This window comes from Armigeres subalbatus, chromosome 1, assembly GCF_024139115.2.
Source record: "Armigeres subalbatus isolate Guangzhou_Male chromosome 1, GZ_Asu_2, whole genome shotgun sequence".
NCBI classification, from domain to species: domain Eukaryota; kingdom Metazoa; phylum Arthropoda; class Insecta; order Diptera; family Culicidae; genus Armigeres; species Armigeres subalbatus.
This window is the reverse complement of record NC_085139.1, coordinates 95983770-96002284: the sequence shown is the minus strand read 5'-3', so window position 1 is coordinate 96002284 and position 18515 is coordinate 95983770. Positions and strand designations below refer to the sequence as shown.

Genomic DNA, 18515 nt, shown 5'->3' with positions numbered 1-18515 from the left:
TAGATCCGGAACGTCCGTAAAAATGGCCAATTCATGAAACTTATCATAAAAGGGTGCGGTTTTTTCCAAAGCTTTTCCTTATAGTACTTTGAGTAACAAATGATTGTGGGGACCTATTTTGGTGGACCTGGGTGGCCACCGGAGGTGCTCCAGAAGATCCGGAACGTCCGTAAAAAATGTCAATTCATGGAACTCATCCTAGAAGTGCGCTTTTTTTCCAAAGCTTTTCATTATCGTACTTTGAGTAACAAATGATTGTGGTGACCCAATTTGGTGAACCTGGGTGGCTACCGGAGGTCCTCCAATAGATCCGGAACGTCCGTAAAAATGGCAGATTCATGAAACTCATCATAAAAGGGTGCGGTTTTTTCCAAAGCTTTTCCTCATAGTACTTTGAGTAAGAAATGATTGTGGTGACCCATTTTGGTGGACCTGGGTGGCCACCGGAGGTTCTCCAGTAGATCCGGAACGTCCGTAAAAATGGCCAATTCATGAAACTCATCATAAAAGGGTGCGGTTTTTTCCAAAGCTTTTCCTCATAGTACTTTGAGTAACAAATGATTGTGGGGATCTATTTTGGTGGACCTAGGGCCCTCCTTAGCCATGCGGTAAGACGCGCGGCTACAAAGCAAGACCATGCTGAGGGTGGCTGGGTTCGATTCCCGGTGCCGGTCTAGGCAATTTTCGGATTGGAAATTGTCTCGACTTCCCTGGGCATAAAAGTATCATTGTGTTAGCCTCATGATATACGAATGCAAAAATGGTAACCTGGCTTACAAACCTCGCAGTTAATAACTGTGGAAGTGCAGAATGAACACTAAGCTGCGAGGCGGCTCTGTCCTAGTGTGGGGATGTAATGCCAATAAGAAGAAGAAGAAGAAGGGTGGCCACCGGAGGTGCTCCAGAAGATCCGGAACGTCCGTAAAAATTGTCAATTCATGGAATTCGGCTTTGGGACAGTTCGTCGAATAAAGTTTAGTTCGACATTTTGTCGAAAGGACATTTGGTCGAAGGAACATTTAGTCGAATGGACATTTGAACGAATGGACATTTAGTCGAATGGATATTTGGTCGAATGGACATTTAGTCGAAAGGAGATTTAAACATTTCTGGTTAAATAATCTATAAGATACATGAATAAACTGGTTGGAGGAATTCAGTGGACATGAGGAATTTCAATCAGCAGCTGAAGAAACGAATAAGGAAGCCAATGAGGATTTTTCATCTGAGCTAACAGAAACTTCTGGAGACCTGGTGGATTATTGAAAAATTGAAAACCTTCAGAAGTAGCAAAATATATACTGCCGCTAACCACAAGTCGAGCACATCTGTATATGGGGCTCCATGTACAGATGTGCTCGACTTGCGGTTAGCGGCAGTATACCCTCTATTCTATTTTCGGCACATGGTCTAAAACCAATGATATCAATGTTATTTTGCTAATACTTCATCGCAGTCGGCTTTGGAACATTTCGTTGATTGACATTTGGTCGAATGGAAATGTTTTTTTATTCTTTTCATTGATACTCTTTCTTCCACTCAATATGTATACAATAATTAGTTCAGTATAAAATGGTCTTTGAACCATAATTCGTTAGTTATTGGCCGAAAACTTAATTTCGACCAAATGATCATATGACCTAATCTGCCATCACACGCATATTCGTCCAATATTTGCTGGAATTTCCGATGTACATGGGACAGTTATGCGTGTAACGGTAGTAATGTCTATTTGGCGTCATGTGTAATGACGAAACATCATTCGACTACGTTTCTTTTGACCAGGTGGTATAGATTCAATGTAGTCGGTTAGAGGGGTTCGCGGAAGTCAATATCCAGTCAAGAATAATATCGCAATATTCACCGTTTTCGTATTATTCATTCTTTTCATCAGCCCATCATTCTTTGGACAATATTGGAACAATAATTATATGACTTTTAGGAATACCGCAATAAATCATTTATTTTTTAATTGTTATTGGCTAAGTTCTTTTTTTCAAATATCCATTCGGCGGAACGTCATTAGACTGAATGTACCAAGATTATCAATTCGAAAATCCACTTTCGACCAAACGTCATATAACCAAATGTACGAAGATTCTTTCAGAAAACTGATTTAGACTAAATGTCAATTCGACGTAGTGTCCTTTCGACCAAACGTCATTCGATCAAATGTCCTACGTCTCTAGTGGATTAAAAAATCATTTTCGACTAAATGTCCCTTCGATCAAACGTCCATTCGACGTAATGTCCTTTCGACCAAATGTCATTCGATGAAATGTCTTTCGACGAAATGATCCAGTAGATCCGGAACGTCCGTAAAAATGGTCAATTCATAAAACTTATCATAAAAGGGTGCGGTTTTTTCCAAAGCTTTTCATTATCGAACACTGAGTAACAAATGATTATGGTGACCCAGTGTGATGGACCTGAGTGGCCACCGGAGTTCCTCCAGAAGATCTGGAACATCCGTAGAAGTGGTCAATTCATAAAACTCACCATGGAATAGCTGAATCACCGAACGCTGAGTAATAAATGATTATGATGACCCTTTTTGAAGGACCTGGGTGGCTACCGAGGTCTTCCGGAAGATTTGGAACGTCCGTTAAAGTGGTCAATTCGTGGTGAATGGTGAATATCGATCATGGAAGCAAATTATGCCATACTTGAAAATATTTTCTGGGTTAATGTGATTGTCCTTTCAAAAAAAATACTGTCATCTTAATTTTTATGAATTGACTATAATTACAGATTTTTTGATCTTGCGAAGTTTTATTCGTGACTACACACGTTCCTGACAATGGGTTACAACGATCATCCATTACTCAGGATACGAAAAAAGGAAAACTATGACAAGTTTCATGAATTGACCGATTTTACGGATGATCTGAATGTACCTGAAGACATACAGTGGGCAATCCATGCGAATTGGTTACGATCATTTGTTTCTAAAATTAGGAAAATAAAAAGGTTTAGAAGAATAGTGTGCTTCTTCTTCTTCTTCTATGGAAAACACGCCATTTCTAAGGTGGGTTTTATGAATTGATGATCTCTTTTACGTGTGATACGGACATTCCGAAGGGCCTTTAGTTGCTACTCACATCCGTGAGAAAAGGTCACGGCAATAATTTCATGTTCAGAGTACGACAAGGAAATTAAAAAAAAATAGCCTATTCTAGTATGTATTACATAAATTAACCACTTTAACCGATGTTCCGTATCTTCCGTAAGACCTCCGGTAGTCACTTTGGTAAATAAGAACGGGTCACGACATTCCTTCGTATCTTGCTCAGAGTTCGATAATAGAAAGATTTTTTTTAAAAGTTCGATAATGAAATGCTTTAGAAAAAACCGTGCTCTTTTATGATAAGTTTCTTGAATTGACCATTTTTACGGGCGTTCTGGATCTTCTGGAGCACTTCCGGTGGCCACCCAGATCCACCAAAATAGGTCACCACAATCATTTGCTACTCAAAGTACTATGAGGAAAAGCTTTGGAAAAAACCGCGCTCTTCTATGATGTATTTCATGAATTGACCACTTTTACGGACGTTCCGGATCTTCTGAAGGTCCTTCGGCCATACAGGTCCATTCAAATGGGTTACCACAATCATTTGTTACTTGTAGTTTGATAATGAAAAGCTTTGGGAAAAACCGCGCTAATAAGTTTCATTAATTGACCATTTTTACGGATGTTCCGGATCTTCCGGAAAACTCCGGTGGCCTCCCAGTTCCACCAAAATGAGTAACCACAATCATTTGTTACTCAAATTACGATAATCAAAAGTTTTGTGAAAACTGCATTCATCTAGGATGAGTTCCATGAATTGACCACTTCACCGAATGTTCCGGATCCTCTGGAGGACCTCCGGTGGCCACGCAGGTCCATCAAAATGGGTCACCACAATCATTTGTTACTCAGCGTTCGATAATTAAAAGCTTTGGAAAAAAACCGCGCTCTTCTAGGATGAGTTAAATGAATTGACCACTTCTACGGATGTTCCGGATCTTCCGGAGGGACACCGGACCGTGAAATAACCAGGAATTGTGTTGATCCATGGAAATGGACAATGGCTACATTCTAATAATATTATTGCTACGCAAATTAATGAGCATTTCCAAAATCACCCTTCGAGAGGCAAGAAATCACGCCAAAAATTGACCTAAGAATCTATGTTCCTTCAACATCGATTCCTGGGAACCATAATGGCCAAAGTGCAAAAATCTGTCCGTAACGACATCCGTGGAATCCATACCTTCAATTTGATTCCAAAAGATTTAGAATCGGTTCGAAAATGAACTTTTGGGAGCGAATTCAATTTGGGGTCATTTTTGACCCGCTAATGCACAATGTGTAACTTTTTTTTAATGCACTAGGAAGGTTAATACATTCCACTAAAAGAGCTTAATATATTTTTCTCAAAATACTTATTTTTTGACATTTTGATTGCAAAGCACAGAAAATAGTATAAAGTTTCACCTGTCAAAGACCCAGGTCGCTATTCACAATTCATCAAAAGTTGCTTATTTTGAAATTTGACGATTTTTCACAAAAAATGTATACCTCAAATTGATTGCCTTTTTCAAGTTTTTCTTATTGGAACACATAAAAGTAATCCTAATGTATTTACACATGCAAAAATATTCATGGAATTAAAATACTTTTAATTATAAAACTTTTAATAGCGATTGAAGACCTAGCATTACCGCAAGTCATTACCAAATTCCAAAGAAGCTAAATGTTGGTGAAAACTTATAAGAAAGTACATAATTAAAGAAATTCTAATGAAATTATACTACTAAACATTTAATCAAATCAATATTTACTTAATCAAAGCATTTCTCGAGACTGATTTGCGATTCGATTCTGTAAAATGCAAACGTTTCCCCTGAAACTAATTCCCATTTCTGATAGAGAAAAGCTTATTCTGTAAGATACATATCGATTTCTCAGAAAATGCTCGCTTTGGACTGAAAATACTCCAGCACTCCTGCGGCTCTGGCGTGCTTCTATTTGACAGATTGGTATGACCTTTTTAATATTCAAATATCTCTCTATTAGTTGCACTGAATGAATTAAGAATATATAATCGTTAAGATGGTGCAAAAACAAAGAGAAGAACTTTTTGCACGAAATGTAGGACAACATTGTTTGCCTTCCAAGGTTTGTTTACAAAATAAGTTACGCCCAAATCGCAAATCTGTCCTGGTTTGTAGATGCTTTTTTCGAGTAATTCTCATAATTCATTTCAAATATACAGACTCGAATTCAAGAATTCAAGTGTTTTAAAGTTATAATCAGATCAGCTATATCATAAAATTAACATATAGGTACTTTTGGATTAAAAATTTTAAAAATTTGAAAAAAATGCCTGCGACTTCATCAAATTCCCGGGGTTTTCCCGGTTTTTCCCGGTGATTTCAAATTCCCGGGTTTTTCCCGGTTTTCCCGGATTCCCGGGTGAGTGGCCACCCTGGTGTTGTACACTGTCAAGAGTTTTGAGCGCATACATATTGCAACGAGGTGGTCGGATTCAATATTCGCACTGTGGTAAGTGCGGACGTTCGTGATGTCGGAGAAGAATTTACCGTCGATTAGAACGTGATCACTTTGGTTTTCCGTTTCTTGGTTAGGTGATCTCCATGTGGCCTTGTGAATATTTTTGCGGAAGAGAAGGTGCTTCGGACTACCATTCTGCGGGAGGCTGCGAAGTTTATGCATCGTTGACCATTATCACTCCATACGGTGTGCAGACTATCCGGTCCAATGACCGGTCTATACATTTCCTCCCTTCCTACCAGTGCGTTCATGTCGCCGATGACAATTTTGACGTCCCGCAGTGGGCATCCATCGTATGTCTGCTCCAGCTGTGCGAAGAACGCTTCTTTCTCGTCGTCGGGTCTCCCTTCGTGTGGGGAGTGCACGTTGATAATGCTACAGTTGAAGAAACGGCCTTTTATTCTCAGCTTGCACATTCTTGCGTTGATTGGCTGCCACCCAATCACACGTTTTCGCATCATGGCCAGCACTATGAAGCCGGTTCCCAGCTCGTTGGTGGTGCCACAGCTTTAGTAGAAGTTAGCCGCTTGATGCTCGCTTTTCCACACTTTCTCATCCTGTCGCAACCTGCGAAACCTAGCGACTTGCAGTTCCATGTTCCAAGCTTCCAATCGTGATCCTTTATTCGTCGCCTAGGTTTTTGCCGATAATATAGAGTCATGTTATCTCTTATATTGTTCGTAATTATTGGTTTTCCAGGCGGCTTATTGGGCCTGCGCAAATCTCCTGTCTCGTCGAAGGGCTGTCGTGTCAGGTCTGTTTTGTGTCCTACCTGACACCAGAATTTGGGCTGAGAATCGTAGTAGCCGAGACTTATGGACAGGCGTGTTTTTTGACAGCCGATTTTTTTCGCTGCAGAAAGACATTTTTACAGCTAGCAAACACCTTCAAGTTCTCCGATACGGCTATTGATGAATGTGGATGAAAGCAGTAAAGTGGCCACTGATGGATCGACAACAACGATCGAAGCTACTGCTTCCAAAGTTTCGCCACCGGGCACTCCGTTTGATCCTATCAGATGAGGACACGTGTTGGAGATGGAGATACCCTCGAAGCACAAAACAGATAGACATCATAGAACAAACTGAAAATTTCAAAGCAGGCTCTTTGTGTATCAACCTGGTATCAACAATCGACGAATGGCACTCCCGTATATCCAAGGCGAAAGAAAGAGAAAGCAAAGCATGCGATGCTGCTCTGTCTCATGCGTGTTGTTTAGTAAAGCTTGACTTCCACCGCTAGGTTCGCTAGCGTTCCAAAATCATGGAAGGACCACATTCCACGGCAAAGATGCCTATATGTTATGTGCTCGAAGGCTCTTAGAGCGTTTTTCTTGGCGCAGCAAGAAGTTGCTTCCCCCCCCCCTTGGCCTTGGAATTGGTCGAGATTTTGGAACTGTCCTCGAAAAAATCAACCCAAAACAAACAAAAAAAAACAAACGTTTGAGGGAAGATCCGATGAAGTTACAGTATTTCAGAAGGACTTGGTGATGGCATACATGCACGGAATGGGTACTGTGTTTCCGGAAGTAAGGTCAGAATACTTTGGACTCCGCAAGACGGCTCCAATCGAATAGAGTACGCCGCCGTACCAAACTGACTATCTACAAAACGCTCATTATACCAGTAGTTCTCTATGGCCACGAGACCTGGACGATGCTCGTGGAGGGCCAACGAAACTTGGAGTTTCCGAAAGGAAAGTGCTACGTGGATCGATCAAGGGGAGAAGGATTTGCGGACCCTCCGCAAACTGCGTGGTTGGCAACGTGGACAGCCATGAACCGAATTGAATGGAGAAGACTTTTATGCACTGCACAGGCCACTCCGGCCTTAGTCTGAAAATTAATGAAAAAAATTAAAATAAATAATCAATACGTCCCCAACAGCAACACCGCTTGGAAACGTCTGTGTAATTAGATTAATACTAGACCAACATTTGAAAAGGGCGTAACAGCCAAAATTTATCCCTTCTGATTATTTGTCCACATATATAGCTATATATGTAGACGAAGAATCAGAAAGAATAATTTTTGTCTGTTACGCCCTTTTGGTCAAATGTTGGTCTAGAATAGCTAGGGACAGCTGCCATTGTAACCACAATGAAAAAAAAAAACAATCCGCTTGACTCCTGCATTTGATCATTCAACTCTGATTTGAATATTTCCAAAAATGCCATAACACTCTTCTGCCTCACCAGCCAGATGCCAGTAACAGCTCAACTCCTTCTGGGTTCGGGGTCGGGGGGTCATATTATCGGCTTCAAGAGGCGAACTTGACAATATGACCCGATTTACTCCCACACTATTTCACGCGATCCCATGTAACGGGTCACAGTCGATACCTTATTGCAGAACAAGAGACTGCTGATCCCCACAAAGCTATAAGCTATGCAAGCATAGGTTAATGTACCCAAACGTCTATAACTAAATTATATTGTGATTGGCGCAGATCGCGTGCCTAAGATGGTAGAGCGAAACTATTCCATTCTGAAGCGATTACTCCAAGATGGATTATAGACCTAATCGATATTAAAACACTATTGTTGCTTTCGAGAAGATTACCCACAAGATAATTTAATACTAATAGATGATTTTCTTTCTATTCTTTTTCAGCGCTCATCCTAACGACGGCAATTATCAGCAACGATGGCCAGTTTCTGTCCGGACCACGCTACAGTCTGGACAATATGCCCAAAACCAGCTTCACATGTCGCGACAAAATCCTCGGCGGTTATTACGCCGACTCGGAAACCCAGTGCCAGATGTTCCACGTGTGCGTCAAAGTGTCCGGAGTTGGTGTAAGTTGCTGGCGGCTGGCACATTCGGATGTATTATGTGACGATCACAACAGCATGAATCAATTCATCGCAATTAACACTAATCCACTCTGATCTGCTAAAAGCTTGACCTAGGTCTACTTGCAACGGATCCGCGCACCGCACACGCGATTAAACAGAAGCAAAGTAGGGAAGGTCTGGGATCTGCATTGGGGTCTGAAGGCCAATCGAGGCCGGTCGGGTGAATGCGCGAGCGGAGCGAACCCGCGACGACGACGACGACGACCGAGACGAGATGCACGATTTTCCCAAGAGACTTTGTTGACCTTTTATTTTATGCGGTTCGAAGGGCGGTGGATGGATTTGCCGCAGAACAGCAAACGGTGGGGTGCGGGAGTGCACTGTGTAGTCATTCGATTTGCGAACCACAGCACAGTGAGCAATCCGATTTTATTGCTACTAAATCTAGCGAAACCCTAAAAATCTATGTGCAGGATTTTTTAATGTGACAACCTACAAATTATTTTTAGAGAAAGTGTATACAGGTTTTGACCATGATATCCACAACTACATATTGTTTTATAATAATTGTTTTCTGCTGTTTCTTATCATAGCATCGAAACTTTCGCAAGGATTCTCTAAGCTCAATTTGTTGTCATATTCTGTGGATGGAAAAATACACGTTCTGGATCTTCCAGAGAATTATCTGTTGGCAAAAATGGACCATGTGTGTGCCGAAACACACAATCCACACAGATAAAGAAAATCATTAAAATCTTCTTCTATATAATAAAAATGAGTTGAGTTTTCCTTCCTGACGATTTAACTCGCGAAAGGGTTGACCGATTTACAATATTTTTCCCTAATCGATTCGTTTTGGAATCCGCAAGGTTTGTATATACAAAAAGTTGGTGAATTCAACGGGGAAATGTAAAAAAAATCATTAGAATACAATTTTGGGTCAGCTGTTGAGGAAAACAAAACAAACGCACGGACATTGATTTAGAGTGCGGTGCTGCAAAAAGTTCATTGTGACATTTGCAACACCCGGGCAAAGCTGGGTATATTCCGCTAGTTTACGCTAAAAAATCATTCACATGACATGACATGATCCCCCCTGTTTTATCGAGATCCGAAGTAGTTTTGTTCTAGCATATTTTTAGTATAGATCCTTTAGACAAATGATCGTTATGTGGTGAGTTATTTTTTTGATTGATAACTGTATTTATTCTACAGGACAGTTTGTATGTTTTGTTCCTCCAAAAGATTTTTTTAGTGGCCACGCAAAATTAGAACAACTTCTCCTAATAATAACCAAATGCTATCATTTTTTTTACAACACAAAGCCATAAACATACTAAATAAACTATACTGAAAAAAATGTCAACATTCTATTACAATTTTAGGTTATTTAAATTTCAAATTATTGCCTCAATATGGGGACACTTGATCCCTCATCAATATTCACAAAAATTCGACGAGTAAATTCAAGAAAATATAAAATTGTTCTCAGGCAGCTAATTCAAAAATCAGAAAACAATGAATTAAATATATTTTTCTTAATGTTAAATAAATTTTACTTAATTTCTAGAAAAAATTACTTAATTTTGGGTTCCCACACTAAACCGTAGATTTGAGTGAAAAGATAATGATAATTGCTAAGAATGTTCCGAATCTTTCCGGGAACCACCTGGTGGTCACCAAAAACCATGTATTTGTAACATCAATTCCATACTCAGGGAAGTACAGAAAAGGATTTACGTATTGAACATATTTAGGGATGTTCCGGATCTTTCAGTGGAACACTTGGCGGCCACAATGGTTCATGTTTGGGTCACAACATCAATTTCATACTCAAAGTTGGACAACAAATGGTTTTAAAAACATTCGCGTAAATCCCTTATTTGAAGGTGCCAAATTTTCTAGAGAAACTCTTTAGAATATTCAAGGTAGTTTCTTCCGAATTTTCTCGAGAAGTTCTTCGAAATTTTCTCGGGAAATTCTCCAGAAACATGGAAATCATCGGAAATCCCAAGGAGTTTTTTTTATCAAATTCCTGGAAAAGTTCTACGAAAGTTTGTCGAACTACTCTGGATTTTCTACGACGTTTGTTGTAGTAGTATATAAATTGAATTTTTATCAGTAACAAGAAATGAGTAAAGATCCCCGTGTAAACGATCGTTCACGGTCGAGTGCACGATCTTTCTCCTTCCACATTTCACAAGTCTGCTGGAGAAATGACAACACAACTTCCTCGGCATTCCAAAACGGGGACAAATGCTGCAAGCGAGGCATAAATAGCCTATATCGTCCGTAGCCCCATTATTCGGGAAAGACGTTTCCTTGGAAAATCATCCGAACCAGCCGAAAACATACAGACGGTGTTCAAGATCTGAGCTACAGGTGGAAGCATAATTGTCCTATGTATGTGGGACAGATATGCGTCCACCGGCAGTGAGTGTCTCCAGCAAAAATATTTGGACATTATTTTACCGAATATTAGCGAAACTGTAACAACACAAACAACTACCGAATGAAAAAAGTATTCTCATAACGATCTATCCTCAGACCATTCATTGAATTTCGGGCTTTGACCCAATTCAAGCGCCTCTTTTTGTTTATTTTCAGTCTAAGGCCGGAGTGGCAGTGGGTGGTATTGATGACTATCCGTCCGATCACCTTTGCTTCCCTCTTCAGTCCGATGTAGGTTTCTTCCATCTTCTCTAAGTTACATACCGTGATATCAATGTCGTCGGTGAAACCAAACAGCTGAACGGACTTCGTGAAAATCGTCGATCCTCGTCCTTTGTATTACTCCTTATTATTCCCTCCAAAGCGATGTTGAATAGCGGCACGAAAGACTCCAGGTATGCCTCCGGATGTTCATCCAGGAATTCCTCTGGAAGTTCCTCCAGAAATTCTTCAGGAATTTCCTCCAGGAATTCATCCGGAAAATCCTCAGGAATTCGTCCAGAAAATCCTCCAGGAATTCGTCCGGAAGTTCCTCAAGGGATTTCTCCAGAAGTTTCTTCAGGAATTCCTCCGAAAGTTTCTCCAGGAATTCCTCCGGAAATTCCTTCACGAATTCTTTTGGAAGTTCCTCCAGGATTTTTTTTTGGAATTTCCTCCAGGAATTCCTCCGATAGTTCCTCCAGGTTTCCTCCGGAAGATTCTCTTGTAATTCCTCCGGAAGTTCCTCTAGAAATTCTTCCAGGAAATCCTTCGGAAGTTCCTCCAGGAATTCATCCAGAAGCTCCTGCAAGAATTCCTCCGGAAGTTCCTGCGCAAGTTCTTCCAACAATTCCTGCGGAAGTTCCACCATAAATTCCTGCGGAAGTTCCTTCAGGGTTTCCTCCGGAAGTTCCTTCAGGGTTTCCTCCGGAAGTTCCTTCAGGGTTTCCTCCGGAAGTTCCTCCACGAATTCTTTTGGAAGTTCCTCCAGGTTTTCCTCCGGAAGTTTCTCTTAGAATTCCTCCGGAAGTTCCTCTAGGACTTCCTTCAGGAAATCCTTCGGAAGTTCCTCCAGGAATTCCTGTGGTAGCTCCTAAAGAAATTCCTGCGGAGCTCCTTCAAGAATTCCTGCGGTAGTTTCACCAGAAATTTCTGCGGAAGTTCCTCCATGAGTTCCTGCGGAAGTTGCTCCAGGAATTCGTCCGGAAGTTCCTCAAAGAATTTCTTCAGAAGTTTCTTCAGGAATTCCTCCGAAAGTTTCTCCAGGAATTCCTCGGGAAGTTTCTCCACGAATTCCTCCGAAAGTTTCTCCAGGAGTTCCTCCGGAATTCCTCTGGATGTTTCACGAAGAATTTCTTCGTACGTTCCTCCGGAAGTTTCTCCAGGAGTGTTCCTTCAAGAATTTATCCGGAAGTTCCTCCATGAATACCTTCGAAATTTCCTCCAGTGATTCTTCCGGTATTTTCTTTAGGAATACCTCCGGAATTTCATTCAAGTATTTATCTGAAAATGCCTACACGAATTCCTGCGAAAGTTTCTTTAATATTTCTATAACTTTCTCCGGAAGTTCAATCAAGGTTTATTAGGAATATTGCCTATATTCCGGGGATTGAACATTAATTTACTATGTTATGAAAACTCGTATGTGAATGTGTACATTATGTGGAAGATATTGATTTGAAAAATGTATTGGAGGTAACCACTTTCCCTTCAATGGGACTCGAACCCACAACCCTACAGTACGCTAGACTGGTGCTTTAATCAACTAAGCTACGAAGGACCTCCTTCGGCCGTGTAGTCGCCAGACATTGATTGAACTGAACCTGAGTTGCGTGCTTTTGCATACGCCATGCGTTCGGGTCAGAGCTTGACGACCGACTGGCAAATAGCTCACACAACCTCGCTGATGAAGAATGTGTGTAGCCGCCAGACATTCTAAATACTCACGCTCCTCTAATGTGAACGTATACCATACACATGTGAAAGTGTTGGCTTGACAAATGGATTGCGAGTGACATAACATTGTTCGGAAGTTATTCCAGGATTTCCTCCAAAAAATTATTCGGATTTTTTTCCGATAGCTCATCCCGAAATTCCTTCGTAAGTTCATTCAGTAATTGATTCAAAATTTCCTCCAAGAAAACTTTCAGAAGCTCCGCCAGGAATTCCACTAGGAACTACACACCAGAGATTCACATGAGAATTCCATTAAATCATTTCACAGGTACAAAAACTTCTCAATAAATTATTTCGCGTATTCTTCTGAAATTCCCTTAGAATTCCTTTATACTCATCTCCCATCCAGCTCTCGAGAATTCTACTGGACATTCTTTCAGGTATATAACCCACAAATTCTACTCGAAAATCGTTTAGAAATTCTTCACAAGTTCCTTCAAAATATCCAAAATCTAGCTAACAGAAATGTCGGAGGAGAAGTATTTGATACTTACTTAAACTGATATTGCCGAAAAACTTCAATCTGAAAAGTATAACTTCGGTCATTAACTTTTATATAAAAAACTACTACCCATCTTCATAAATTACTGCCGCAATTCTCTTAAACAAAATGTTTGTGCTATCCTCAACAGCTCGGCAAGAAACCACCCAGAAAAAAATTCTGGATTTTTTTCGTCTAAGTTCCTTCAGGAATTTCCCCAGAATATCCTAAATAATTGACTCGGAAATTCTCCCAATTTTTCTTCCACGAGGTCCTCTAGGAAATCCACCAAAAAAAAAAAATTAAAGAAATTTAAGGGTTTCAACTGGAGGGTAATTAGGATAAACTCTTGAATGAATTTTCAATGTAATGTGTGGACTTCCAAATGGACTTACTGGAGAAATTTGTTGAAGAAATTCAAGAATTTGAAGTATTTTTGAAGAAAGTTTGGAATTTAAAAAAAAGAATTTCTAAACAAATTTTACATGTAATTTTGAAATAATTTCATAGCGAAATAACGAAGGAATTCTTGAAGAAATTTCCAGCAGTGTTCATGAAATTAAACCTTAAATTTCAAAAGAACAATGTCCACATTTTCTGAAACATTGAATGGAACTCTAAAAAAAAGTGTTTTGTTTGGTCTTTGTATAGCAAGGGATTTAGCGGCCAAGTTGGCCTTACAAAGACATTTGCCCCCTCCTAATCCGGACAAAAGCCATGAACAGAATAACAAAACATGATACGAGCTAGATCGATATAAGAGATAAAATAACTGGCAACAATATCAGAATATGCTCTAGACCAATGCAAACTCTAACTTAACCTCACTTATTTTGACAGTTCACAGAGCTTGTTTACAAGGTGTTAGAAGAAAAATCGATGAGGTGAAAATTAAAATTCATATTTTTAGTTTAAAATTGCTGTGTAATTGTCCAAGTATTTCAGTGATATTCTTTGTAAAATAGCTCTGAGAACTGTCAACCTACGTCATCATGCACTGGTCTATGGATAAGAACAAACTAATGACACATCATTGATCACTTACAAATAGCATAACTTGATCTTCTCATGATATTTTAGTGCAAAATATTGATATTGCCGTCTAAATTTTATCTCTTATATCAATCATATCCATATCTCATTTCCTATCCAATCAACATTTGACATTATTTCACCTACACGGACAGATAAATCAACCCAAACTTTGAGTTCAATATACGCACTCATAAGAATATCGCAGAGAAAATTTACCCAAATTTGGGTAGTTTTCTCTTTCTTTCCCATGATTGCTATCAAAACTAGAGCAAGATGCAAACACCTCACCGAGCTTGCTCAGCCCAATAACCCAAATTTGAATAAATTCAATATTCTCTATTTTGGGTTGATTAAGGTCCGCTTTGGATAAATTAAACTCAGCTTTGGGTAAATTGTTTAAGTCATTTTACTCAAATTTGGGTTATTGGCCCAAACCACGGTTTTGAGTGCAAACAACCCACTTTTGGGTAGTTTTGGTTTTCAGTGTAGAGGCCTCTACACTGCTAAAAAAGTTTACACACAAAAGACTTTGAAGTATGCTCTTTTGACTATAAAGTATTTAATTATGACTTCAAAGTACGCTCTTTCGTGGGAGAATGGGACTACACACAAAAAGGAATAAATATTATGCATAATTATGACTATCTTATATTCACAAATGAATAACATTTATGCATAAAAACAGGAAAGTGTGTAAAACTTATTCTTTTTATGCGTCAAATTTTACTCCTTTTGTGGGTAGTCCCATTCTCCCGGAAAAGAGTGTATTTCTGCCCAAAAGAGCATACTTTCAGCTGTGCGTGTAGTTTCAGCACTATTTGTTGGTTCACGCCAAGTCTATACTTCATTTCACTTACCTCGAATGTGTACATGAAGGTTTGTTAATTATATTGTGCTTCCAGTTGAAAACCGAAATGAGCTCTCGCGACGATTGAGTTTTTCCTTATTTCCTGATGTCGCAACTGCATCGCGACTAGTGCGCATCTATGCCACCGCCGTGCGCCATGATGCGCACTAGTCGCGACGTAGTTGCGACAAAAGGAAACGGGAGAAAACTCGATTGTCGCGAGAGCTCACTTCGGTTTTCAACTGGAAGTACAATATTTCATCCGAAAAGTGTTCTAATTGCAGCAGTATTCATCATTGTTACCTAAAATGGTACCTCCAATTATTAGTGCAGTGTTCCAATTGTTGCGATATTTTTAAATCCGGTTTCTATAGTTGCGAATCCCATTGTTTTCATATGGGACTCGAAACTTTTGGTGCAAAGCCGAGAAAAAAATAAGGTATTTTAAAGACACTTTACCGATTTTGCGGGAAATCCAAACCTGTTTTCTTTTATTTCGTCTAATGACAGGTCAACAAAACTAGATGGGTTACTGCGTCCAATATATATGTAGACTTTGTAAATCCGCAGTAACGCAACTTATAAGAACACCCACGACTATCGAATATTTTATTTTATCTTGTGTTATTAACGCCCTATAACCCAATTTTTTGTTTTCGCTCAAAATCACTATTTTGCTTCCCAGAATCGATCTAAACACGGTTTGGGCTTTTTATTCGCGTTTTTATCAATTTCACAGTTTGATTTTTTAGAATTTAGGATAAGAGCTTTTTATTAAAGATGAAAAGGATTCCACATTTGCAAGGATGCTTTCAGACTTCCTTACAAAAGCTTATCTATGATTGTCCAATAAAGAAATTCGATAAAAAATAATAAAAAATTCTTCAAGCAATCTGACAAGAATATGCCCTCTTAGAAGACCTCACAATGTTTTCAGATTTTCTCTGAAAATTTTATCAGCGGCTGCAGACACCCATAAAAATATGGCCATTGTATCGAGAGCCCGCTACCACCAGTGGAGCAAAGAATCTCTTTCGTATGGATTGGTTGGCGTTATGCATTGAGATAGAATTTCTGGATCCGGTTGCTGCCTCCAGAAACAATCTGAAGAATATCACCACCAGATATTTTCCGGAAATTCGTCCAGCTAATCCTTCGGGAATCCATCGTAAAGATCACCAAAAAAATCCCTGTTGTCCCACTAGGTTTTCCTCCAGGAAGAACTCCTGGATGAACTCAAGAGGTAGTTCCCGGAGAAACTCCTGGGTGAATTCCAGGAGGGATTTCTGGAAAAATCATGGAGGAATTCCTGGATAAATTTCCGAAGGAATTCCTGGATAATTTTCGGAGGAATTTCTGAGTGAATTACCGGCAGAAAACCTGGAGGAACTCCACGTGGGATTCTCCGAGGAACTATAGGAAGAACATCACGAGGATTTCTTGGATGGTCACCAGATGGTGGTAGACAGGACATATTCCTCCGGAAGTTCCTCTAGAAATTCCTCCAGGAATTCCTTCGGAAGTTCCCTTAGGAATACCTCCGAAAGTTCCTCCAGGAATAGTTTTGGAAGTCCCTCCAGGCATTCATCCGGTAGTTCCTCCAGAAATTCTTCCAAAGTACCTCCAGGAACTCCTCTGTAAGTTCCTTCAGGAATTCCTCCCGAAGCTGCTCCGGAACTTCCTCCAGGAATTTCTCCGGAAGCTCCTTTAGAAATTTCTCCGGAAGATCCTTCAGAAATTTCTCCGGGAGTTTCCTAAGAGTTCCATCAGAAATTTCTCCAAGAGTTCCTTCAATAATTCCTCCAGAAATTCCTCCGGGAGTTCATTCTGGAATTCCTCCGCCAGTTCCTCCAGGAATTTTCTTTGGAAGTTCCTCCAGGAATTCCTCTGGAACCTCCTCCAGGAATTTTCTTTGAAAGTTCCTCCAGGAACTCCTCTGGAAGTTCCTCCAGGAATTCCTCTGGAAGTTCCTCCAGGAATTCCTCTGGAAGTTCCTCCAGGAATTCCTCTGGAAGTTCATCCTGCAATTCCTCCAAGAATTTCTCTCTCAGTTCCTCCAGGAATTGCTGGAGGGAATACTTCCGGATGTTTTTCCAGGAATACTTTCGGGAGATCTTCTAAGAATTCCTCAAACAGTTCCTTTAGGAAATTCGGGAGTTTATCTAGAAATTCCTCCAGGAATTCCTTCGGAAGTTTCTTCAGGAATACCTTCGAAAGTTCCTTCATGAATAGCTTTGGAAGTCCAGGCCTTCATCCGGCAGTTCCTTCAGAAATTCTACCGTAGTTTCTCCAGGAACTTCTTCAAAAATTCCTCCATGCAGGAAATCCTCTGTAAGTTCATCAGGAATTCCTCCCGAAGTTCTTCGAAAGTTCCTCCAGGAATTTCTCTGGAAGTTCCTTCAGAAATACTTCCGGAAGATCTTTCAAGAATTTCTCCGGGAGTTTCCCCAGGAGTTCCATCAGCAATTCCTCCAGGAGTTCCTTCAAGAATTCCTTCAGAAATTCCTCCACAAGTTCCTCCAGGAATTCCTCTGGAAGTTCCTCAAGGAATTCCTCCGGAAGGTCCTCCAATAATTTCTCTGTCAGTTCCTCCAGGAATTTCTCCGGAAGTTCCTTCAGGAATATCTCCGGATGTTCCCCCAGGAATATTTTCGGAAGGTCTTCCAGGAATTCCTCCGATAGTTCCTTCAGGAATTTTTCGGAAGTTCCTCCAGGCATTCCTGCAACAGTTTTTTCAGAAATCTCCAAGAGGCATTATTGGAGGAACTACAGGAGAAATTTGTGGAGCAACACCATAAGGAATTTCTGGAAGAACTCCTGGAGAAGCTTCTGGAGGAAACCCTGTAGAAACTTCTGGTAGAACTCTTGGAGGAACATCTGGACGAAAGCTTAGCTGAACTCTAGGAGGAATTCCAGTAGAAATTCGTGAAGAAACTCTAGGAGGATATTCTGGATGAACTTCTGGAGAAATTTCATAAGGAATTATTGGAGGAACTCCAGTAGGAATTCCTGGAGAAAATCCAGAAGAAATTCCTGAGGAAACCCTAGGAGAAACTCCAGTTGAAATTCTTGCAGAAACTCCAGGAGAAATTTCTGGTAAAGCTCCTACAGGAACTCCAAGAGAAACTTGTGATGGAGCTTCTGATGGAATTCCTGGAGAAACTTCAGGAGAAATTTGAAGGAACTCCAGGAGGAACCACAAAAGAAACTCCTGGAGGAACCTCTGAAGAAAATTTTGTAGGAACTCCATGAGAAAAGCCTGGTGGAACTCCAATAGCGATTCCTGGAGAAACGCAAGTAGACATTCCTAAGAAAACTCCAGTAGGAATTCCTGGAGAAACTTTAGTAGGAGCTCCAGTAAAAATTTCTGAGGAAAGCCCAGGGGAAACTCCAGTTGAATTCCCAAGGAA

The 18515-nt window shown here is 40.2% G+C and overlaps 1 protein-coding gene across 1 annotated transcript in view; it reads left to right on the top strand.

The window, feature by feature from the left end:
* Positions 1-18515, top strand: part of LOC134203118 (mucin-2) — a 105163-nt gene that overhangs the window by 75911 nt on the left and 10737 nt on the right. The window contains exon 3 of the mRNA XM_062678074.1: positions 8172-8356. Coding sequence (XP_062534058.1) covers positions 8172-8356 — 185 coding nt within the window. The remainder of the gene's footprint in view (positions 1-8171; positions 8357-18515) is intronic.